The following is a 27435-nucleotide window of genomic DNA, read 5'->3' as shown; positions in this document are numbered from 1 at the left end:
TAATAAAAAATATTTTAAAACTGGGTCACATGGGGTAAAAATATAGGAATCGGAATGCTTTTCTTGATGAAATCATTCACTAGCTTGAAATTGGTCACATGAGGTCAGAAACTAGTGTACTAGCATAAATATCCTACTCCTAGGTGACTAGGTCAATTTTTTTTAAATCATTGCTCAGGCTTCAACAGCCCGCATTAGGGGAGCTTGGAAACTACATAAGAGCTTTATTTTATAAAAAAAACACTGGGTATCTATAACTTGTAATATATAATCTTAGGTGATTATGTTACAAATAATAACATACTAGCATGAGTATCGAGAATTGATTACCTAACCTATGTATCGGGGACCCTCTAGTCCCCTCTAGCAATGTAACGCTCTCTCTTCAAATATAAGAGTTGCCTCATTATCCTTCTTCATGTCAGAAATAATACTCATATGTTGTACCATAGTTTGAGAACACAGAAAAATAATGCTCACTAACTAAGCATACTGATCATTCATCACTAGTCAGGCTCCAATTTCTCAAAACATCTTTAGCTTAAAAAATGGTTATCATGATTATCATAAAGATGACTTTGATTTCAAGCCTCAAAACTCTTAAAGAAGTATATATTACGTGAATTATAGAAAAGAACAAAATTAGTGAGCTTAGCTTCATTGTGTTATAAGAGACTTGAGATGTTTTCGAGAAATTTGGGCAAATAGTTGGAGCCAATGCAATTAGCTTATTGAGAACAAATATATTCGCCCAAAATACATGCATATGAAATTAAATACTTTGTTGTTTAAATTTACCTCATCAACTGTCCCCAAAACCAAAGGTCAACCACAAACAGAAAGAATGCAGACCCTGGTCATCTAAAAGGCGATGAATTGTAATTATTATACTAGATGCTTTGTCTTATATACAATATTTGCCTGGTGGCTGTGCTCATGTTTAGATAAGCAATAAGCTTGCAATATGTCCATTAGATGGAGAAATGTTTGAGTTCCCAACACTTGTGATTCATTATCTTTTTGGCACGGAACTTGTGGCCATCATTGGTCTGGAAAATTCCAGGAGAGACTTCATGCAGCCCAACTGTCAGCAACCTACCTGCAAGTATAGTTCGAACATTAGTATACATGTATTAAGATTTTAAAATGAAAACTGAAGTGTTACACAGTGTAAATGCATATCCTAAACCTTAGTCTTCAATTTGACTTGTTTATCAACTAAATAACCAAGCAAACCATGCATAGACCAAAAACAGCTCATGTCATCTCACCCTTGATACTTCCAAAGCCGTATGCTACCTCTTTCAATACGTTTTTCATACTAAACTAACTCATTCTATTAATGTCTGCAGTTGGATAGCATTTTATATAACTACCTCATCCTCAGTACTACCCTCTATGAATACTTCCATTATACTTCAATACACAATCCTCAGATATATCACCATATTTATCAAAAAGCCATAATACTTCACGTCCTCATCCTCAGTACTACCCACAATAAATACTCCCATTATACTTCACTACCTCATCCTCAGTACTACCCTCTTTATAAATACTTCCATTATACTTCATTACCCCATCCTCATCACTATCCTACTTCACTACCTCATCCTCAGTATAACCCTCTATAAATAATTCCATCATACTTCATAACCTCATCCTCAGAACTACCCGATTTATAAAAACTTCCATTATACTTCTTTACCCCATCCTCAGTACTGCCCTCCTTATAAATACTTCCATTATACTTCATTACCTCATCCACAGTGCTACCCTCTTTATGAATACTTCCATTATACTTCACAACCTCTGTACTACCCTCTTTCTCGTAAATTCCCTTATACTTCACAACCTCATCCTCAGTACTACCCTGTATAAATACTTTCATTGTACTTCACACCTCATCCTCAGTACTACCCTCTTTAAATACTCCAATTATACTTCACTACCCCATCCTCAGCACTATCCTCTATAAATACTTCCATTGTACTTCACCACCTCATCCTCAGTACTACCCTCTATAGATACTCCCATTATACTTCACTACCCCATCCTCAGTCCTACCCTCTATAAATACTTCCATTATGCTTCACTGCCTCATCCTCAGTACTACCTCTTAATACTTCCTCTTAATACTTCCATTATACTTCCCTACCCTATCCTCAGTACTACCCTCTTTAAATACTTCCATTGTACTTCATTACCCCATCCTCATTACTACCCTGTATAAATACTTCCATTATACTTCACTCCCCCATCCTCAGTACTACCCTCTTAATCAAGAATTCCATTATTCTTCTATTAATACTTCCATTATACTTCACTACCCCATCCTCAGTACTACCCTCTATAAATTCTTTCATTATTCTTCACTACCCTATCCTCAGTACTACCCTCTATAAATACTCCCATTTTACATCACTACCTCATCCTCAGTACTACACCTTCAAACAATTCCATTATACTTCACTACCTCATCCTCAGTACTACCCTATTTATAAAAACCCCCATAATACTTCACGTCCTCATTCTCAGTACTACCCTCTTTATAAATACTTCCATTATGCTTCACTACCCCATCCTCAGACTACCCTCTTTATAAATACTTCTTTTATACTACACTACCTCATCCTCAGTACTACCCTCTTTATAAAACAGCCATAACACTTCACGTTCTCATCCACAGTACTCCACTCTTTGTAAATACTTCCATTATGCTCCACTACTTCATCCTCAGTACTACCCTCTTTATAAATACTTCCATTATGCTTCACTACCTCATCCACAGTACTACCCTCTTTATTAATACTTCCATTATGCTTCACTACCTCATCCTCAGTCCTACCCTCTTTAAACAACTCCATTATACTTCACGACCCCATCCACAGTACTACCCTCTATAAATACTCCCAATATACTTCACTACCTTATCCTCAGTACTACCCTCTTTATAAAACAGCCATAACACTTCACGTTCTCATCCACGGTACTTCCCTCTTTATAAATACTTCCATTATGCTCCACTACCTCATCCTCAGTACTACCCTCTTTATAAATACTTCCATTATGCTTCACTACCTCATCCTCAGTACTACCCTCTTTATAAATACTTCCATTATGCTTCACTACCTCATCCACAGTACTACCCTCTTTATAAATACTTCCATTATGCTTCACTACCTCATCCACAGTACTACCCTCTTTATAAATACTTCCATTATGCTTCACTACTTCATCCTCAGTCCTACCCTCTTTAAACAATTACATTATACTTCACACCCTCATCCTCAGTACTACCCTCTTTATAAATACTTCCATTATACTTCACTACCTCATCCTTAGTACTACCATATTTATCAAAAAGCCATAATACTTTACGTCCTCATCCTCAGTACTACCCACAATAAATACTCCCATTATACTTCACTACCTCATCCTCAGTACTACCATCTTTATAAAACAGCCATAACACTTCACGTCCATATCCACAGTACTTCCCTCGTTATAAAGACTTCCATTATGCTCCACTACTTCATCCTCAGTACTACCCTCTTTATTAATACTCCCAGATGCTTCACTACCTCATCCACAGTACTACCCTCTTTATAAATACTTCCATTATACTTCACTACCTCATCCACAGTGCTACCATATTTATCAAAAAGCCATAATACTTCACATCCTCATCCTCAGTACTACCCTCTTTATAAATACTTCCATTATAATTCACAATCTCCTCCTCAGTACTACCCTCTTTATAAATACTTCCATCTTCAGTACATCATCCTCGGTACTACCCTCTTTCTCATAAATTTCATTATACTTCACTACCTCACCCTCAGTATTACCTTCTTCATAAATTATTTCATTATACTTAACTACCTCATCCTCAGTATAACCATATCTATAAAACTTCCATTATACTTCACGTCCTCATCCTCAGTACTACCCTCTTTATAAATATTTATATTATACTTCACTACCTCCACATCAGTATTGCCCTCTTTATGAATAATTCCATTATACTTCACCATCTCCTCCTCAGTACTACCCTAGCTGTTTATAAATACTTCCATTATACTTCACTACCTCATCCTCAGTACTACCCTCTTTCTCAAAAAATCCATTATACTTCTCTCCCTCATCCCCACTACTACCCTCTTTATAATTATTACCATTATACTTCTCTACCTCGTCCTCAGTATTACCCTCTTTCTCAATACTTCAATTGTACTTCGCTACCTCATCCTCAGTATTACCCTCTTTATAAATACTTTCATTGGACTTCACTACCTCATTCTCAGTATTACCCTCTTTATAAATACTTTCATTGGACTTCACTACCTCATCCTCAGTATTACCCTCTTTATAAATACTTTAATTATACTTCACCAACTCGCATTCCATCTGCAGTTATAGTTTGTTATCTCAATCTCAACACTACCATTAAATTGCACTATCTCAACTTACGTACTTCCATTGTAGTTGGTTATGAACAGTCAATACATCCATTAAAGTTCACTGCAATATAAGACGTGCCTGTAACGAATACCTCACCCAGCATTACCATCGTAGTCCGTTACCTCACCTATGATGCCAACAGGCTTGGGTTGTGCCTGTGTAGGTGCATGGAAGACGGCAACAGACATATTCTGCCCGCTGGTGGTCACGGTAATGTTGAAGGCGGCAAAGTCGACCCTGGCCACCTGTTTAATGGGGTTCAAATGAACCGTCCATGAGGCGCCCCCTGTCCCCCCGCTTCCAAGCTTATCCCATGTCCGGCTGCAATAAAACGATCAGGTAAACACACTGCTACGTAAGTGATAAATGCCATGATCATCAGGAATAAAGCTCCATTCAGATCAATCAACTAATCATCCAATTGGCAATTCAATTTGATTTTAAACTTACCACACATATGTAGTTATTTCATTTCACAGTCCAAATAATGGCCAATGTATGCGAGATTTACAGCTTCAAACTAAAGTAGCTTTTTCATTACGTCAATTACCTCGAAATGTTCCTTCCTTAAAACAAACTAGAGCTATCACTGAAGGTAATTAATACCCCCGAACGCCGCCCTGATATGAAATTTCAGTCAACTTTTTGGAAAGCCAACCTATAAATGACAACTTTATTTTATTTACTATCGTCAGTTATTCATTATTTGATTATGTTTTTATAAGTTAGAAAAAAAGGCTTTAAACAATGTCAGTGAAATTCCATCTAGTAGTTTTCAATTTATTGTCCGGACAAAAGTTTGACAAAAAAACAACAGAAAACGGCAATAACTCTATTATTTGCTAAAATAGTGTAATGATTCATGTACACTGAACTCCTTCTCATTGTGCTGTACCATTGTATGAAGTTTTATTAAATTCCATCTAATAGTTTTCAATTTATACTCCGGACAAGAAAAATGTAACAAAGGGCAATAACTCTGTAATTGGCTGAATTAGAATTGCGGTTCCTGTACACTGCACTTCCTCTTATTATGATCTATCACTGTATGAAGTTTTATTAAATTCCATCCAATAGTTTTCAAGTTATGCTCCGGACAAGAAAAAGTAACAAAGGGCAGTAACTCTGTAATTAGCTGAAAGAGAATTGCGGTCCATGTACACTGCACTTCCTCTCATTATGATTTATCACTGTATGAAGCTTTATTAAATTCCATCCAATAGTTTTCAAGTTATGCTCGGGACAAGAAAAAAAGTATTAAAGGCCATAGCTCTGCAATTAGCTAAAATAGAGTTATGGTTCTTGTGCACTGCACTTCCTCTCATTGGGCTTTACCATTGTATGAAGTTTCAATAAATTCCATCTAGTAGTTTGCAAGTTAATGTCTGGAAAAAAATGACAGCAAAAAAACAAATCAAGGACAACAACTCAGTAGTTAGCTAAAGTAGAGTTATGGTTCTTGAACACTGCACTTCCTCTTATTGTGCTTAACCATTGTATGAAGTTCCAATTAATTCCATCCAGTACTTTTCAAGTTATACTCCGGACAAAAAAAGGAACAGAGGGCAATAACTCAGTAATAAGCAAGTATAGAGTTATGGTTATTGTATACTGGCCTTCCTCTCATTATGCTCTACCATTGTATGAAGTTTAATCCAATTCCATCCAGTAGTTTTTAAGTTATGCTCCGGACAAGGTAAATTGCAACGGACCGACCGATAAACCGACCGACCGACCGACCACAGGGTGACTCCAATATATCCCCTTCTAACTTCGTTCGTCGGGGGTATAATAACAGCTTGACGGTGTGTATTATATAACTGCTTGACATGGTGTGAAAGATGGTGCTGTTATATGTGAACGCTATCTCGCTTATACACCCACTACAGATCACAGCGGCAATGTCCAATACTAACTTTGAAATGACGGTGGTGTGTTGGGTGGTGCTGTTATATGTGAACGCTATCTCGCTTATACACCCACTACAGATCACAGCGGCAATGTCCAATACTAACTTTGAAATGACGGTGGTGTGTTGGGTGGTGCTGTTATATGTGAACGCTATCTCGCTTATACACTTCCCACAGATCACAGCGGCAATGTTCAATACTAACTTTGAAATGACGGTGGTGTGTTGGGTGGTGCTGTTATATGTGAACGCTATCTCGCTGATAAACTTCTTAATGAATACAGCGGTAATGCTCCACTTTTCATCTGTAAACAACAACATAGATTACTTATATACAGATAATAACAATATCAGAACATCTAAAGCATTAACATCGTATTTCAACTGTTCTCAATGTTATGTTTTAAGAAGACATTGTAGAGTAAAATCGTAATTCATGATAACATGATATTTGTATATTCGACGTAGAATTGCGCTAATATGTAACTGGCGATGTTAAGATAATGTTTTGACAAGCTATTTTAACAGTAGGGTGGTCGTTTGAAAGAGAGTGTTACCTATGTCCTCATACAGCAGTGTGTCCGACGGGCGCAGGCGTAAGCACACGGGGGTCTTGATAGCAGGGAGGAGAACCAACAGAACTGAGCTGGAGCCAGGCACTGAGCCTACAGGCAATCATTTCTCTCGTTCTATTACGTGTTTCAGTATCGATAGAAACAGTTTATTAAAATTAGTTAAAACTTTTTAGATATAACTTTGCTCTGCGCAGAAACAGTGTTGGGGGAAAGAATCAAAATCAGAATAAATATCTTAATTTATATATATAATCCAGCGTGTACCTTTCAGACAATGTCCATTTAAGTAGCTATAACACATCAATGTAGATCACAGGGCGCTAGAAAATGACTTTTGATACGTGGATTTGTGACGTCATTTCATGTTAACACACCTACAGGAATGTACCAGTTTCGTTGCCCTGATTTTTACGTTTGCGTAGACCATTCATGTTTTTCGTATACAGGTAAAGAATGGGACAAGGAGGAAGGATTACGCGAGGTAAGACGGTTACCTGGAGAAAGCCGAGGCGAGGATGGGGGCTGGCGCATTATTGGATCGTAGTCACTCCCGTGTGATGGTAGATCCCAAACACCGCTGTGATGGACAGCTGTGTCAACGAACCCAGGGAACTGAGAACCGTCGATGGACAGGCCCACTTGTACGTCTTGTACCGACTCTAAACACATACAACCCAATTGAAGGTTGTGTAATACTATCGACGAACCTAAGTGTTTCCTCATTGTATAATCAAGAATGGTTTTGAAATTAATTTGTTTAAAATGATAGTAAATAACGTGTAAGTAGACCACGCACGCACTCAAAAGAAGTGATATATAGAGGTCACTCTGGTAAAGGTATTAACCAGTATTTGTTGTATCAAACATGAGCACCCAACTAGATGAATAACATAGAATGAATACAAATCGGATAGAAAAAAACTACGACAAAAGTGTTTTCGTGGTTGAAAACAAGATTTGTTTAAGGAACACTATAAACACGCCCATTCTTGTACTGGACTTATTCGATTTATGTTTGTCAACAAAAATGATATTGCAAGGACTGTGGAATAAGCAGCTCGTCTATGACGCGTTACAATGACATACGGACGTTCTTGCCTTGTTCGACCACCTGGCGCTGCTGGTCCACCAGCTCCGTGACCACCATGGATGTGTGCGGCGTCACAAACCCGTACTGAAATTTGGGACAATGTTCAACATACAACAGCATTTTAGAATGGAAACCAAATTTCATAAATATCTCGGGGCGGATTTTACTCCAACCTTATCGTGGATCAAATCTAAAGACAAATTTCGGCTTCAAGCATCGGTGGCAAAGGCAAATATTTATAAATTCAAAAAACAGATTTGGTTATTTTCAACCAATTGACCCTTATAATAACCTTTGTGGATTTATAGATTTTATAGAATATATAATTATAAAAATATATATAGAATGTCGACGATATTTCAATATTCTATAAAAACTAAAAATCCACTAGGGTTATATAATTGACAATTACACAACTCTAGTAGATTTTTAAATTTTATAGAAAGTTGAAATATCGTCGACAAATCATGATTTATAGTTGTATTGTGTCCCATGACGTGATAAGCAGCCCATAAAATGTTGTATTTTTTCATTTTCGGGATCAAAACTGATTTTACCCAGCTGAGGTCAAAGGCAACTATTAAAAGTAAGCCGGGGACAGCTGTTGAGATCTGCATCATACATCCAAAATTCTGTGATACATAATACAGTTATCAGATAATCAAACTATAGCGTTGTCAGGGGCCGTACACAAGGGACGCTAATTCAATGAATAAGCATGCAAACCTGCAGGGCAAGCCTGACGATGCGGTGTGTGATTGCGCGCCGCCGGTCTGTGTCCGTGGCGACCGTCTCTTCTTCCAACAACTGTTTGATGGTCAGATAGGCCCAAACCTTCTCCGTGATCTCCTCAAACATGAGCTGGTGCTTGCTCGTGTTACCCTGTGCTTCGCCAGCACGTTTCGTCGTCTGCAGCACCATGTCTGTATCTCTCTCGGAACTGGCCGTCACCTGGACGGTCAGGGAGTGGTTACTGAGTTCCTCGTACCTGCCGCTTATCACGATCTCGGAGCCATTGAAATAGTTTGTGTAGTGGTTGCGCGTCAGGTTTTCCTCAGGGACATCAAGGTAGCGGAACGTCAGATCACTAAGCAGGCTTACCCCAATCTCGCTGTAGAAGCCTGCAATCTGTAGTGCAGCGTCCGAGGCCTCATATATCCGCCGCCCAATACCATGGTTCTGTAGTGATATCTTCTTGACAAGGTCGTAATCTGCATGCTCGCCAAATGCGAGCGAAAATATCGCCACCTGGCCTTGATTTTTCTCCTTGACACTACGCAGTATATTGTCCGTGCCCAAGACGCCCTCTGTCGGCTCGCCGTCCGTTAAAAACAGGATGATGGGGGAACGGACCCCTTTTCCTGCCTTTCCACGCTGGCTTGGCCGCGTAAGGTTCAGGCCTTCTGCAAGGGCTTTTTCAATATCTGTCCCTGAAATAAGGTTGTTTACCAACTAAGCTAACTCATATTTTTTTCCGTTGTAGTCAGAGTAGCATACCAAAATCATACGTTCTACTAGTGTACCGGATGGCGTATTGGATTGACAACCACATACATTTTACGCGAATTTTCATTTATCATTAGCATAAAACATCACTGAAATGATATGATATTTAAAATATTTGAGACATAAAGAAACAGCCAATCGTCTGTGAAGTGCTACTTACATCCACCAGCCTGCAATGAATCCACGTGCAGCAGCGCTTCCTCAAGCACGTCCTCGTCCGCTACCGCCGCCATCTCGGACCGCCAGACGTTTACATCTTCGGAGAACGTTATGATGTTGAACCGGTCATGATTATTCAGCTGTTGCAGAATAGACCGCATGGCCGTCTTTAGCTGAAAATAACATTTTTAGATGTATTATTAATTTATTATAATCAATAATAGTTCATAAAAGTAGTTTAGGCAACTTTAATAGCTCTAGTTTTTACCCAAAAACAAAAAAAATAATAAAACATAACTTAAAAGAATGAAATACTGTATTAATAATTAGCTTCCATTAAAAAGGAAACAAAAAATCAGAAGCACATGTGCAAATACAGTCTGCTCCGACATGACGAGTCTCACCCGGAGTGTGAGAGGGCAAGGCCAGGAAGCCAGTCTGCTCCGACATGACGAATCTGACTCGGACTGTGAGAGGGAAGGGCCAGGAAGCCAGTATGCTCCGACATGACGAGTCTCCCCCGGACTGTTGGAGGGCATGGCCAGGAAGCCAGTATGCTCCGACATGACGAGTCTCAACCCGGACTGTTGGAGGGCAGGGCCAGGAACCCAATATGCCTCGACATGACGAGTCTCACCCGGACTGTTAGAGGGCAGGGCCAGGAGGCCAATATGTCCCGACATGACGAGTCTCACCTGGACTGTTGGAGGGCAGGGCCAGGAAGCCAATATGTCCCGACATGACGAGTCTCTACCGGACTGTTGAAGGGCAGGGCCAGGAAGCCAATATGTCCCGACATGACGAGTCTCTACCGGACTGTTGGAGGGCAGGGCCAGGAAGCCAATATGTCCCGACATGACGAGTCTCACCTGGACGGTTGGAGGGCAGGGTCAGGAAGCCAATATGCTCCGAAATGACGAGTCTCACCCGGACTGTTGGAGGGCAGGGCCAGGAAGCCAATATGCTCCAACATGACGAGTCTCACCCGGACTGTTGAAGGGCAGGGCCAGGAAGCCAGTATGCTCCGACATGACGAGTCTCACCCGGACAGTAGGAGTTCAGGGTCAGGAAGCCAGTATGCTCCGACATGACGAGTCTCACCCGGACGGTTGGAGGGCAGGGTCAGGAAGCCAATATGCTCCGACATGACGAGTCTCACTCGAACGGTTGGAGGGCAGGGCCAGGAAGCCAGTATGCTCCGACATGACGAGTCTCATCCGGACTGTTGGAGGGCAGGGCGAGGAAGCCAGTATGTCCCGACCTGACGAGACTAGTATGCTCCGACATGTCGAGTCTCACCCGGACTGTGAGAGGGCAGGGCCAGGAAGCCAGAATGCTCCGACATGACGAGTCTCACCCAGACTGTTGGAGGGCAGGGCCAGGAAGCCAGAATGCTCCAACATGACGAGACTCACCCGGACTGTTGGAGGACAGGGTCAGGAAGCCAGAATGCTCCGACCTGACGAGACTAGTATGTTCCGACATGTCGAGTCTCACCCGAACTGTGAGAGGGGAGGGCCAGGAAGCCAGAATGCTCCGACATGACGAGTCTCACCCGGACTGTGAGGTGGCAGGGCCAGAAAGCCAGTATGCTCCGACATGACGAGTCTCACCAGGACGGTTAAAGGGCAGGGCCAGAAAGCCAGTATTCTCCGACATGACGAGTCTCACCCGGACGGTTGGAGGGCAGGGCCAGAAAGCCAGTATGCTCCGACATGACGAGACTCACCCGGACGGTTGAAGGGCAGGGCCAGGAAGCCAGTATGCTCCGACATGACGAGTCTCACCCGGACTGTTGGAGGGCAGGGTCAGGAAGCCAGTATGCTACGCCATGATGACTCTCACCCGGACTGTGAGAGGGCAGGGCCAGGAAGCCAGTATGCTACCACCTCACGAGACTCATCCGGACTGTTGGAGGGCAGGGCCAGGAAGCCAGTATGCTCCGACCTGGCGAGATTAGTATGCTCCGACATGTCGAGTCCAACCCGGACTGTGAGAGGGCAGGGCCAGGAAGCCAGTATGATCCGACCTGACGAGACTAGTATGCTCCGACATGTCGAGTCCCACCCGGACTGTGAGAGGGCAGGGCTAGGAAGCCAGTGTGCCACGAACTGACGAGACTCACCCGGACTGTTGGAGGGCAGGGCCAGGAAGCCAATATGCTCCGACCTGACGAGACTCAACCGGACTGTTGGAGGGCAGGGCTAGGAAGCCTGTATGCCCCGACCTGACGAGTCTCACCCGGACCGTTGGATGGCAGGGCTAGGAAGCCTGTATGCCCCGACCTGACGAGTCTCAACCGGAATGTGAGAAGGCAGGCCTAGGAAGCTATTATGTTCCGACATGACGAGTCTCACCCGGACTGTGAGAGGGCAGGGCTAGGGAGCCAGAATGCTCCGACATGACGAGTCTCACCCTCACTGTGAGAGGGCAGGGCCAGAAAGCCAGTATGCTCCGACATGACGAGTCTCACCCGGACTGTTGGAGGGAAGGGCCAGGAAGCCAGTATGGTCCGACATGAAAAGTCTCACCCGGACTGTTGGATGGCAGGGCTAGGAAGCCTGTTTGCCCCGACCTGACGAGTCTCACCCGGAGTGTGAGAAGGCAGGCCTAGGAAGTCATTATGCTCCGACATGACGAGTCTCACCCGGACTGTGAGAGGGCAGGGCCAGGAAGCCAGTATGCTCCGACATGACGAGTCTCACCCGGACTGTGAGAAGGCAGGGCCAGAAAGCCAGTATGCTCCGACACGACGGGTCTCACCCGGACGGTTGGAGGGCAGGGCCAGGAAGCCAGTATGCTCCGACATGACGAGTCTCACCCTCACTGTGAGAGGGCAGGGCCAGGAAGCCAGTATGTCCCGACCTGACGAGACTCAACCGGACCGTTGGAGGGCAGGGTCAGGAAGCCAGTATGCTCCGACATGAGGAGGCCCGTATGTCCCGACCTAACGAGACTCACCCGGACTGTGAGAGGGCAGGGCTAGGAAGTCAGTATGACCCGACCTGGCGAGTCTCACCTGGACTGTTGGAGGGCAGGGCCAGGAAGCCAGTATGCTACGACCTCACGAGACACATCCGGACTGTTGGAGAGCAGGGCCAGGAAGCCAGTTTGCTCCGACATGTCGAGTCTCACTCGGACTGTGAGAGGGCAGGGCCAGGAAGCCAGTATGCTATCACCTCGCGAGACTCATCCGGACTGTTGGAGGGCAGGGCCAGGAAGCCAGTATGCTCCGACATATCGAGTCTCACCCGGACTGTGAGAGGGCAGGGCCAGGAAGCCATTATGCTACCACCTCACGAGACTCACCCGGACTGTTGGAGGGCAAGGCCAGGAAGCCAGTATGCTCCGACATATCGAGTCTCACCCGGAGTATTTGAGGGCAGGGCCAGGAGGCTAGTCAGCGCGAGCTTGATTACCTGACTCATCTTTGTGTCCTGCATAGATCCGCTGACGTCAAGTATGAAGAGGACGTCACTCGGGAGCGGCCGGAAGTGCTCGGGGGCGAAGAAATGGACGAAGTACCCGTTCACAAGCTGGAATAAAACAAACCAACATGTCACACATCGTGACACACGTCATTTTTAGATCACATATTTTACAAATCGTTTATTAAAAAGCTATAACGCTTGAACTCATACCAACTTGATTCGATAGCGTCATGTTCCTACTATCTTTCAAAACGTGCATAACCAGTAGGAAAAAACAAATTTCAAACATGTTTTTTCCTTTTTCTTATTGTAACAAATGAATACTTTTGTCCTAAATAGCAAATGTTTTTAATGAAAATGAAACAAGATACTTGGACAGGTCCATACTACCCAAAATTGACATGATGCACGTCTGTCTTTATATGGTGCACTTGTGTCTGTTCCTGATGCCATAGTGTATGCAAATTGCCAAAATAATGCTGATGGATAATTATATGTTGTTTTTTTCACTAAATTTGATGGTTGCATGGACTTATCTACTAATGTTGGTGTATTTATGCAAATTGTATACTGAGGTTGATGGTTAAATGCAAGTTGCCTACTGATGCTGATGATCTTTCATGCAGTTTTCCTGCGTATGCCGATGGATTTTTCCACTGAAAGTTGATGGTTCCATGCAAATTACCTACTGACGATGATGATTTCATGCAAATTGCCTACTGACGATGATGATTTCATGCAAATTGCCTACTGACGATGATGATTTCATGCAAATTGCCTACTGACGATGATGATTCCATGCAAATTGCCTACTGACGATGATGATTCCATGCAATTTGCCAATTGACGATGATGATTTCATGCGAATTGCCTACTCATGCTGATGGATTCATGCAAATTTCCTACTGATGTTGATGGTTCCATGCAAATTGCCTCCTGATGTTGATGGTTCAATGCAAATTGCCTCCTCATGTTGATGGTTCCATGCAAATTGCCTACTGATGTTGATGGTTCCATGCAAATTGCCTCCTGATGTTGATGGTTCAATGCAAATTGCCTCCTGATGTTGATGGTTCAATGCAAATTGCCTCCTGATGCTGATGGTTCAATGCAAATTGCCTCCTCATGCTGATGGTTCAATGCAAATTGCCTCCTGATGTTGATGGTTCAATGCAAATTGCCCCCTGATGTTGATGGTTCAATGCAAATTGCCTCCTCATGTTGATGGTTCCATGCAAATTGCCTACTGATGTTGATGGTTCAATGCAAATTGCCTCCTGATGTTGATGGTTCAATGCAAATTGCCTCCTAATGTTGATGGTTCAATGCAAATTGCCTCCTGATGTTGATGGTTCAATGCAAATTGCCTCCTCATGCTGATGGTTCCATGCAAATTGCCTCCTGATGTTGATGGTTCAATGCAAATTGCCTACTCATGTTGATGGTTCCATGCAAATTGCCTACTGATGTTGATGGTTCAATGCAAATTGCCTCCTGATGTTGATGGTTCAATGCAAATTGCCTCCTGATGTTGATGGTTCAATGCAAATTGCCTCCTGATGTTGATGGTTCAATGCAAATTGCCTCCTCATGCTGATGGTTCAATGCAAATTGCCTCCTGATGTTGATGGTTCAATGCAAATTGCCTCCCGATGTTGATGGTTCAATACAAATTGCCTCCTTATGCTGATGATTCCATGCCAATTGCCTCCTCATGCTGATGGTTCCATTCAAATTGCCTACTCATGCTGATGATTCCATGCAAATTGCCTACTGATGCTGATGATTCCATGCAAATTGCATACTTATGCTGATGGTTCCATGAAAATTGCCTACTCATGTTGATGATTCCATGAAAATTGCCTACTCATGCTGATGGTTCCATGCAAATTGCCTACTCATGCTGATGGTTCCATGAAAATTGCCTACTCATGCTGATGGTTCCATGAAAATCGCCTACTCATGCTGATGGTTCCATGCAAATTGCCTACTCATGCTGATGGTTCCATGAAAATTGCCTACTGATGTTGATGGTTCCATGCAAATTGCCTACTCATGCTGATGGTTCCATGCAAATTGCATACTGACGCTGATGGTTCCATGCAAATTGCCTACTGACGCTGATGGTTCCATGCAAATTACCTACTGGTGCTGATGATTCCATGCAAATTGCCTACTGATGTTGATGGTTCCATGCAAATTGCCTACTCATGCTGATGGTTCCATGCAAATTGCCTACTCATGCTGATGGGTTCATACAAATTGCCTACTGAGGCTAAAAGTTCATACAGTTTTCTTATTGAGGCTGATTGGTTCATGCAGCTTTTCTACGTATGTAGATGGGTTTATGCAAATTGCCTGCTAATGCTGATTAGTTCATGCAAAATACCGACTGATGTCGATGGATTAAATGATATCGTTCAGTTAATGCAAATTGCCTACCGATGCCGATGGGTTCATACAAAGTGCCAACCGATGCCGATGGGTTCATGGAAAGTGCCGACTAAGGCTATTATGTATTCAAGCAAATGGGCTACTGATGCTGATGGATTCACGCAAATTGCCCACTCAGGCTCAAGGCTTTAGGTAAGATTCCTACTGATATAAATGGATTTATACAGTATTCTTACTGATGTTGATGAAATCATGTAGTTTACCTACGAATGTTTGTGTCTTTACGAAAATGTCTAACCGTGGTTGAAGGGTCCATACAAATTGCTTTCTAAGTCTGATTGATTCATGTAAAGTACTTACTGAGGCTAATGGATTCATGAAAAATTCCTACTGATGCCGGTGTGTTCATGCAAATTGCCTTCTGATACCGACTGGTTTATGCAAACTGCCTTCTGATACCGACTGGTTCATGCAAATTACCTTCTGATACCGACTGGTTCATGCAAACTGCCTTCTGATATGGACTGGTTCATGCAAACTGCCTACTGATGCTGATTGTTCTTGCAGTTTATGCTGCACGTCAATTTGCACTGACCAGTATATCATCGCCTCTCATTGTCCTGTCTATGTCATATTGGAGGACGAACTGACCCGCAAGGCCGCCTGCCGCCTGTGCTCGCTGAAAGTCCAGGTCCGGGCGGAAAACCACTACCGCCTCACGGGCGGACTGATTCACCGTCGTCATGTCCTCGACATCTGAATACACACTAGCTCGTATTTAATATTATTAAATTTCAGATGAAAACTTAAATTATTAAAATAATAAATTAGATTAGAAAGTGCCAAATGATATTTAGAAAAATAATTTTGATACACACCGAATGTTAAGTCAAAACTGTTGAGAACAATTAATATTAACATAATTTAAAACAAGAACATGCTTGCATATCCAGAATCAGGTCATAAGAAATTAACACTCTGCTTTGGTCAATAAAGATGTGCATTTGGGTAATTGGATACCAACGCAAAATGCGGTCAATAATAACTTATTTGGTAGACAATATATATACATAACATGTTGAAAGAGACGATCCCTTTGTACACTAACTTAGAAGTTTGAGCTTTAAATACATTTAGTTAGATATTGGCTCAGAAACCGGCGTGTTACCTGTGATGTTGGGGTTGAGGTCGTTCCTAAGTGGCGGCACTGTAAGGCGGGTGATGTTGCGGGACTCCATTACAGATATTCGCACCTGCAGGTCATCTACCTCCTGTCCTGGGTCAATATACACCACCTGAACAAAAAAAGGGCAAATAAAAATATATAACGCAGATATCCGCACCTCGAGACAACATGACCCGGGTCAATATTGATAACGTGCCCGAGTAGAAAGTGCAAATATAAAACTAAAAACTAATAATTAATACAAATATAAAGTGTATACTAATACGAGCTTGTTATAATTCTCCAATCATGGTATCGGATAAGGCTATAAGAGAAATGAAATCAGAGGTGAGGGACAATAGGCTTCCGGAAGTGAGCAGTATAGTAGCCTCCCGTGTGAGAGCGATAGTTGGCTCCATTAAATAAGCAGTAGTAGACTCTCTATAGTGAAATGTAATATCCTCCCGGAAGTAATTGGTATGAACGAGTCTCATTAAGCGAGTGTATTCGCCTTTGATTTTTTTGTAAATGTCGTGTTGAGGATATATAGCGTAAACACTGCAGCTGCAGGTCAAGTAGCACCTTCCCCGGGTCAATAGTCACCACCTGTGCGGGAATTAAGGCAAATATAGATATATAGCCTGCCTGTGCGCTAGCACCTGTGCCGGGCCATATACATCACCGGACCGACAATAAAGAACAAGAAAAAATTCATATATGTATAAATTGTGATATCCGCAACTCCAGGTCCGCTACCACCTGTCCCGGGACAATATGCACCCTCTGGCCGAGAACAGATATCCTCACAACCGCCCACCCCGGGTCAACATCACCTGTCATATAATAAAGGGAAAGTATACATCCGTAGCGTAGATATCCGGTCTGCCAACTGTTCCGGGCCTGAAATATACATAAATAATGTAAGTTTCCGCACCTACCTACCAGGTCCAATATACACCACCAGACTGAGAAATAGGGGCAACTACAATAACAAGAGCTGTCACAGAGACAGCGCGCTCGACTATTCCGCCGCTTTTCAATGTAAGGATTGAAAAGTTTTGGCGAAACATGCATGGATCACTGTTAGATTAGATTTCAATGCAATACATGATGTGCTGAGATATTAGCATAAATGTGGTTACATGCGAAATTTTAACCATAATTTTTAAGTGTAATAATAAAGGGCCATTATTTTAAAAACACAGTTATCTTACTTGATTATTCAATTAGGTTGGGTGGTTGAATACCATTGTATAAAGTCTCAATGCAATCCATCAAGTAGTTGCTGAGATATTATCCTATGTGTGCTAACAAGCAAGACCTTAACCAGAATTTCTAAGTAGCTTAATAAAGGGGCAAAAATTATATAATATGAAATATAGAGTTATCTTACTTGATTAAATAAGAAGTAAAATGGTTGGGAGCCTGTGTGTAAAGTTTCAATGCAATACATGATGCATTTGCTGAAGCATTGACTTAAAAGTGGTTACATGCAAAACCTTAACCAGAATTTCTATGTTGAATAAAAAAGGGGCGATTATTTGAATTTAATGCAAATTAGAGTTATCTTACTTGGTTATTTAAGTAGATTTGATGGTTGAGTACCATTTTATAAAGTCTCAATGCAATTCATCCAGTAGTTGCTGAGATATTAACCTATGTGTGCTTACATGCAAAATCTTAACCAGAATTTCTAAGTCGAATAATAAAGGGCCATTATTTGCATTAAATGCAAACAAGAGTTATCAAACTTGGTAAATTAAGTAGGTTGGATGGTTGAGTACCATTGTATCAAGCCTCAATGCAATACCTCAATCAGTTGCTGAGATATTAACCTATGTGTGCTTGCACGCAAAACCTTAACCAGAATTTCTAAGTCAAATAATAAAGGCCTATTATTGGCATTAAATGCAAACTAGAGCTATCTAACTTGGTTAATTAAGTAGGTTGGATGGTTGAGTACCATTGTATCAAGTCTCAATGCAATACCTCAAGTAGTTGCTGAGATATTAACCTATGTGTGCTTGCACGCAAAACCTTAACCAGAATTTCTAAGTCAAATAATAAAGGCCTATTATTGGCATTAAATGCAAACTAGAGTTATCTAACTTGGTTAATTGAGTAGGTTGGATGGTTGCGTACCATTGTATCAAGTCTCAATGCAATACGTCAAGTAGTTGCTGAGATATTAACCTATAGATATGTGCTTGCACGCAAAACCTTAACAAGAATTTCTAAGTCAAATAATAAAGGCCTATTATTGGCATTAAATGCAAAGTAGAGTTATCAAACTTGGTTAATTAAGTAGGTTGGATGGTTGAGTACCATTGTATAAAGTCTCAATGCAATACCTCAAGTAGTTGTTGAGATGTTAACCTATGTGTGCTTGCACGCAAAACCTTAACCAAGGGGTGACGCCGACGCCGACGCTTGGGTGAGTAGTATAGCTCTCCTTATTCTTCGAATAGTATAGCTAAAAAGCGTAGATATCCGCAAACAACCTAAACAAAGTGAATTTATGTTTTCATTGATACAAAGCGTATATTTCCGAAGCTGTATAGGTCCGCGACCACATTTCCGCGTCAATAAACACCACATGGACCTGAATGAAGGGGAAATATAAATATATAGCTTGAATTTCCGCACCTATACAGGCCGCTACCACCTGCCCCGGGTCAATAAACAATCTTAATATTAAGTCAAGTTAACCATGTAGGTAAATGTTTTAACTAAAATACAACGACGGCGGTGACGACGACAACGATGCTGCTGCTGCTGCTGCTGCTTATCATGACGATGAGACTACGTATCAGTATTAATGTTGATTTAAAATGCAGCTACTCATACTAGCAATCCTTCTACAAATGTACTTCCGAAACTCGTTCTTGCCAAAATCCGGCAAAACAAACGCATTACAATGCCCAAATGTGTAAACAAATTAATTATGTATCATAAACATGCAGTGGATAAAAAAGTAAAATATTGTGAACCTTAATAAGAGTGGCTAGAAATGGACAACGCGACGCACCTGCTCATAATATCCGTGTTTCCGGCGGAGCAGCTCCTGGTAGGTGAGGTTGAAGGTGACCTTACCCTGGGGTGCCACACTCACAGACAGCGTGAACCGGTTAGTCTCTCGGCTCCTAGTGAACGGGTAATTTAGAAAATGATCAAATGTGTTAGTAAAGACTTTCAGTGATGCCATAACAGCCACTCGCTCCTATGCATGCGTAGAGTTGAGAGAATTGCTAAAACAGACAACGGGTAATATCTATCTTACACAATAAACGGGTTATATCTTTCTCACACAAGCTAGCGGGTTATATCTATCTTACACAAGTAAGCGGGTAATATCTATCTGGCACAAGTTAGCGGGTAATATCTATCTTACACAAGCTAGCGTGTTGTATCTACCTTACACAAGTTAACGGGTAATATCTATCTTACACAAGTTAACGGGTAATATCTATCTGACACAAGTAAACGGGTAATATCTATCTTACACACGTTAACGGGTAATATCTATCTTACACAGGTTAGCGGTCTATATCTATCCTACAAAAGTTAACTAGTTATATCTATCTTACACAAGTTAAGGGATAATATCTATCTTACACAAGTAAGCGGGTAATATCTATCTTACACAAGTTAGCGGGTTATATCTATCTTACACAAGTTAACAGTCAATATCTATCTTGCACAAGTTAACGGGTTATATCTATCTTACACAAGCTAGCGGTCTATATCTATCTTACATTTATAAGTTAACTGGTTATATCTATCTTACACAAGTTAAGGGATAATATCTATCTTACACAAGTTAACGGGTAATATCTATCTTACACAAGTAAGTGGGTAATATCTATCTTACACAAGTTAGCGGGTAATATCTATCTTACACAAGTTAGCGGCTTATATCTATCTTACACAAGTTAACAGTCAATATCTATCTTGCACAAGTTAACGGGTAATATCTATCTTACACAAGCTAGCGGTCTATATCTATCTTACATAAGTTAACTGGTTATATCTATCTTACACAAGTTAACTGGTTATATCTATCTTACACAAGTAAGCGGGTAATATCTATCTTACACAAGTTAGCGGGTTATATCTATCTTACACAAGTTAGCGGTCTATATCTATCCTGCACAAGCTAACGGGTTATATCTATCTTACACAAGTTAGCGGTCTATATCTATCTGACACAAGTTAACAGGCAATATCTATCTTACACAAGTTAATTGGTAATATCTATCGTCCACAAGTTAACGGGTTATATCTATCTATCTTACACAAGTTAATGCGTAATATCTATCTTAGACAAGCTAGCGGGTTATATCTACCGTACACTAGTTTCCGGGTAGGCTCATTACGCTTGTTCTCCTCGTTCGAACATAAGAGATAATGGATAAGTTCGTAACGGAGGTATCTTCTTCTCGAAAGAACATAAGAGGAAACGGTTAAATGACGTTTAAACTCATAATAGTTATATACTTTTCTCGTCCATAAGAGATGATGGATACAAACATACGTATCTTCGCTGGTATACTCATTTGTTATATCATAAGTATCTCCTGATACGTAAATAAGAGAGCGGGGTTAAGCTCATTACGGATGTAACCTTTTGTTGTGGTAACATAAGAGATAACGGGAACGCTCATAACAGATGTACCTTCTTGTTTTGTGAAAATAAGAGATAACGGGAAAGCTCATAACAGATGTATCTTCTTGTTTTGTGAAAATAAGACATAACGGGAAAGCTCATAACAGATGTATCTTCTTGTTGTGAGAAAATAAGAGATAACGGGAAAGCTCATAACAGATGTATCTTCTTGTTTTGTGAAAATAAGACATAACGGGAAAGCTCATAACAGATGTATCTTCTTGTTGTGAGAAAATAAGAGATAACTCATAACAGATATATCTTCTTGTTGTGATAACATAAGAGATAACAGGAAAGCTCATAACATATGTATATTCTTGTTGTGAGAAAGTAAGAGATAGCTCATAACAGATATATCTTCTTGTTGTGAAAACATAAGAGATAACAGGAAAGCTCATAACATATGTATCTTCTTGTTGTGAGAAAATAAGAGATAACGGGACAGCATATAACAGATGTATCTTCTTTTTGTGGTAACATAAGAGATAACGGGACAGCTCATAACAGATGTATCTTCTTGTTGTGAGAAAATAAGAGATAACGGGACAGCATATAACAGATGTATCTTCTTTTTGTGGTAACATAAGAGATAAAGGGACAGCTCATAACAGATGTATCTTCTTGTTGTGAGAAAATAAGAGATAGCTCATGACAGATGTATCTTCTTGTTGTGAGAAAATAAGAGATAGCTCATGACAGATGTATCTTCTCGTTGTGATAACATAAGAGATAACGGGACAGCTCAAAACAGATGTATCTTCTTGTTGTGAGAAAATAAGAGATAGCTCATGACAGATGTATCTTCTCGTTGTGATAACATAAGAGATAACGGGACAGCTCAAAACAGATGTATCTTCTTGTTGTGAGAAAATAAGAGATAGCTCATGACAGATGTATCTTCTTGTTGTGATAACATAAGAGATAACGGGACAGCTCATAACATATGTATCTTCTTGGTTTGAGAAAATAAGAGATAGCTCATGACAGATGTATCTTCTTGTTGTGATAACATAAGAGGTAACGGGACAGCTCAAAACATATGTATCTTCTTGTTTTGAGAACATAAGTGGAAATGGGCAACCTCATTACGGATGATTATCCATCTCGTACTCGTAAGAACATAAGAGATAACAGATAAGTTCATTACAAATATATTTTCTTGTAAGAAAATGAGAGAAAACGGATTAGCTCATTACAGATGTAAATAATTATCGAAAGACCATAAAAGATAATGGATAAGCTCATTGCAGATTTCCTTCTCGTTAGAACAGAAGAAATAACAGATAAGCTCATAATTGATTCATCCATATCTAGAACATGATTCTTAACGAGTAAGCTTTCAAACGTATCTTCTTTTCGTAAGAACACGAATGTTTACGGATAAGCTCATTGCCGATGTATCATCCTCTCCTACGAGCATATGAGATAACGGGTGATCTCATTACAAATGTTTCCTCTGGTCAGAACATACGAGAAATCGGATAAGCTTATTGAAACGTATCTTCTCGTAATAACAGCAGATAAATAGGATAAGCTTATTGCAAAGTATCTTCTCGTAATAACAGAAGATAAATCGGATAAGCTTATTGCAAACGTATCTTCTCGTTATAACAGAAGATCAATCGGATAAGCTTATTGCAAACGTATCTTCTCGTTATAACAGAAGATCAATCGGATAAGCTTATTGCAAACGTATCTTCTCGTTATAACAGAAGATAAATCGGATAAGCTTATTGCAAACGTATCTTCTCGTAATAACAGAAGATAAATCGGATAAGCTTATTGCAAACGTATCTTCTCGTTATAACAGAAGATAAATCGGATAAGCTTATTGCAAACGTATCTTCTCGTTAAAACAGAAGATAAATCGGATAAGCTTATTGCAAACTTATCTTCTCGTAATAACAGAAGATAAACCGGATAAGCTTATTGCAAAGTATCTTCTCGTTATAACAGAAGATAAATCGGATAAGCTTATTGCAAACGTATCTTTTCGTAATAACAGAGGATAAATCGGATAAGCTTATTGCAAAGTATCTTCTCGTTAAAACAGAAGATAAATCGGATAAGAATATTGCAAACGTATCTTCTCGTAATAACAGAAGATAAATCGGATAAGCTTATTGCAAAGTATCTTCTCGTTATAACAGAAGATAAATCGGATAAGCATATTGCAAACGTATATCTTCTCGTAATTACATACGGGGTATCGGATAAGCTTACTGTAGACGTATTTTCTGGAGTTACATACGAGATATCGGATAAACCTATTGCAGATGTATCTTCTCGTAAGTACATAAGAGATATCGGATAAACTTATTACAGACGTATCATTTCGTAAGAATATAAGAGATATCGGATAAGCTTATTGCGTATGCAATATTTTTCTCGTTAGAACATCTGAGATTACGATTAAGCTCTTTACAGATGTATCTTGTCGAAAGAAAATAGGAGATAGCGGGTAAATTCATAACGGATGTATTCCTTCTCGCAAGAAATTCAGAGATAAAGACAAAATTCATCACGGATGTATCTTATTTGCGTAAGGACATAATATTAATGCAGTATGCAATTTAATAAAATATAACTCTCGCTAGAACATAATGGATAACGGATATCCTCATTAGTGATGTATGTTCTTGTGATGTTAGAGCATGAGCAGTTTAAAGCACACATTAATACTAAACATGGCTTTTCATTGAAACCGCCCATGTGCCGTTAAACTGTTTTTTTTTATATGTATGGAACTCGATATACTAATACCTAGTGCCGACATGGCCGGCTGTCTGTCCTTGGTCCCTGGCCGCCTCGTAGCGGCGCCTCGCCTCCTCCCGGCCCTGGATCTCCCCAACCATAACATTTCCGTCCACTTCTCTACAACATAAACATAAAAACACTGAAGGCCTGGGTACTGTAGCCTTTCCCGAAACAAACACGATAAGCTTACAATACTAGTAAAACCATCAACATACATTAAAACATCCTTGCGTTTTGTAAAGTAATGATACTGACAGAGTAAGATTTGTAATGAATGCTTCGTTTGGCAGCGTGACGTCAAACAGCGCCTCGGACTTCTGATCACGTGGATTCTTCAGGCGACTTGTCACTTTCGTCGTGGCGTATCGGAACTGAATCTCTGAATCTACATGCAGTGACGTTATTTTCGCTTTCTGAAATAATAGAGCAAAGAGCCTTGCCTTTTTTCACAGATAGTATGCGACTTATATCGTTCAATGTCATTCAGGACTTATCATTGTCATGCGCATTCTTAACTAGTCATTATAAACGGAAACATATGCTGAACGAATATTTAGAAAGACCTGGAAATCCAAACCAAACGATTGGGTTGGACCGCCGTTGTATCTCACCTTAATGGCTCCCAGCGCCGTCCCCGCTAAGCAGCAAATCCACAGGGCCACCAACACCCGCTCACACACCACTTCTACATGCATGACTGTGTATAATCCCTTTCATAAACAAGTATAAGAGGAGAACCGCTGCAAACTCCCTGACAGGAAACCCACTCTTGTTCGCTAAAAAAGGAATGTGAATATGATACTTGAGATTAAGAGCAATGGCGTTGTAAAACAACCAATTACCCTAACTAGGCAGTTACTAGGATGTCTATAATAGAACAAAGCTCAGATGTTTTAATCACGTCATAAACATATTTCAGTGTATATAAAGGAAAGCAAAAGATAAGGCCCTCAATTGCTACAGCGGAGCACCATGCTAATGAGGTGTATCTTTATATATGGAATTTGAAATATTTTCGAATACAATTTTTGAAGGCATATCCATGACTGATAAGAGTAACATAGAGTCATTATAGACGTTAAAAATATCGAGATACGATAGCGTTAACGACACCTAGTATTCCAAATGATTCCGATTGCTGCCCTTTAAAGGGACTGTACACCAGATTTTTTTCTGTAACGAATCTCAGGACAATTATAATATAATAAAATAGAATGTGATACGCTTTGATATCATAATTGTAATAAAAGTACCAAGGTGTAAAAAAAGTTGTGTTGGAGACCGGGTTCGAACCCGTGTCGCCAAAATTGCAGTCTAGTGTGTATCCACTGAGCTATGAAAGTTTGTTCTTGTTGCGTGACATAATTAAGCTATACACCTACCTCGGTAATATCACGTGATAACACCGACTAGCCAATCACGCATAAGGAATGAATTCTACCTGGTAGACATACACAGTAATAATTTTTAATGGAAAAATACGAAATAACTGGTAAACTTAAATAAATTGTAAACTATGTGGTACTTCAGTTAGTAAGTTTTAATGCATTGTACACATCGTTGCCACGATTATGTCAGTTTTCGACAATTTTCTTTTTTCCCGCTATTTTATCATACGGAGTACAGCCCATTTAAAGCAATCTTATTGTTATTAACAGTTTCAGTTGATTAATGAGTGATTGTCACTGTGATTCGTTACTTTGATTCGTTAAGCAGTTATATGTACAGAATTCTTCATAATTAAAAATGGGCGAAGTGAGCCTAGCGAACGAGTCCTTCTTAATCATTAAGATTTCACTTTATGTCATCTAACTGACTAAGAATACAACTTTATTGGCTGATACATTGTCGATGCAAAATCTGACACAGGGATTGGGTATCGGATGATTGGCAGTAGGCGGACCTTTAAACACGCGCGAACATTGAAATTCTTAATGATTAAGTCTACTTCTTAATGGTTGCCTATCTGCAATACCATTGGTTGGAAATGTAGGTTGTATTCTAATCTCGGGATTCCTCCAATAAGTATGCAATAGTTAGATGACATGAAGTGAATTCTTAACGATTAAGAATGTGCGGAGTAAGCGTAGCGAATTGGCTGATACATTGTCAACGCAAACTCTTATGCAGGGAGTGTGTATCGGATGTGTAGCAGGCGAATCTTTTAACTCGCGCGGAAGTTGAAATTCTTAATGATTAAGTCTACTACTTAATGACTGCCTATCTGCAAGTTTATTGGCTGAAAATGTAATTTGTATTCTAAGTGATAAAAAAATTAGTTTTTACTAACTGGACACTTGACGATGTAGTATGATATGAAGAGTTATCGGTGTTGTGGTGCGGTTTAACACTATTTGTAAACGTCGTACTTTAGAAAAGTACAAATGATACACAGTATTAAATATTGAATATCATACAGAATGTAACATCCTAGTGTCCACATTGGTATCGTTTTTAACATTTAAAAAGATGATTGTCAATCTGGATGTGACCTATATAGTTTTAGAACTTTCAAATAGCTTATTTTGGCAATATCAGAATATCACAGGTGTAAATCACGTTTCAAAATGATTCGAAAAAATCTTTATAAGGATGCACTCTTACTCCCAAATAAGATTAACCACAATTAATATTGTTTTAACATTCCAAAGGGATGTATAAATGACAAAAAACAATGGTTCTTATGAAGGATATCGAGTTTAATTTGAACGAAATGGGCATAAAATACAGTATTGCTAATTATTTAACTATAGTAGACCACAGTAAATCTTTTAGCATTCACCAATCATTTAATATTTTTGCGCTTTCTGCTGTTAAAATCACAGTTCCAATCTAGTTATCAGAAGTTAATATTGTACATAAATGCATAATTTAGAAAGTTGTTTATCAGTCAAAATTTATGTTTGTTATTCATGTGTATGTATTGATTTTGAATAAGAGTGTCACTTCAAAGTAAAAGACGATAATTAGGAAGAACACGAATTTGGAAATATTGCATTGATGATATTATTCGGGCTTCAACATTATTTCTATTTCTACTGTATTGTTGAAAGAAACCGGTTTGGTTACGGTGGGAAATGTTTTAGGCGGGAAATGTTCTCGTGTTCAGTGTTTTAAGCCCCGAATAAAAGGAGCGTGTGCCCCCGCACGAGCCAGTTTTATTGGCAGCGTGATAGTTATTTGCCCCATCCACCATCCCATTGTGATGGTGGGTTTATTATTTCTTCAAGGCTCTGAAAGATGCTCAGATGCTTTATGCTAACATATACAATAATAAAACACAATAGTACGATATGAAAACGCAACAGTATGTGGTGAA

General features: G+C 40.2%; 1 protein-coding gene across 1 annotated transcript; it reads right to left on the bottom strand.

Annotated features, from left to right (window-relative positions):
- Positions 1-248: 248 nt before the first annotated feature.
- Positions 249-24886, bottom strand: LOC128217130 (inter-alpha-trypsin inhibitor heavy chain H6-like). The gene is made up of 15 exons (XM_052924041.1): positions 24728-24886; positions 24372-24529; positions 24123-24233; positions 19722-19836; positions 16697-16823; positions 16124-16284; positions 13123-13239; positions 9705-9876; positions 8765-9468; positions 8047-8122; positions 7443-7607; positions 6931-7038; positions 6579-6678; positions 4592-4785; positions 249-1099 (listed from the first exon to the last, which is right to left on the bottom strand). The coding sequence occupies exons 1-15, from the start codon at positions 24809-24811 to the stop codon at positions 972-974; spliced, it is 2520 nt and encodes an 839-aa protein (XP_052780001.1). The 5' UTR covers positions 24812-24886; the 3' UTR covers positions 249-971.
- Positions 24887-27435: the final 2549 nt, after the last annotated feature.

This window comes from Mya arenaria, chromosome 14 (assembly GCF_026914265.1).
Source record: "Mya arenaria isolate MELC-2E11 chromosome 14, ASM2691426v1".
Taxonomy (NCBI): domain Eukaryota; kingdom Metazoa; phylum Mollusca; class Bivalvia; order Myida; family Myidae; genus Mya; species Mya arenaria.
The sequence above is the reverse complement of the archived record's forward strand: the minus strand, read 5'-3'. Positions and strand labels throughout refer to the sequence as shown.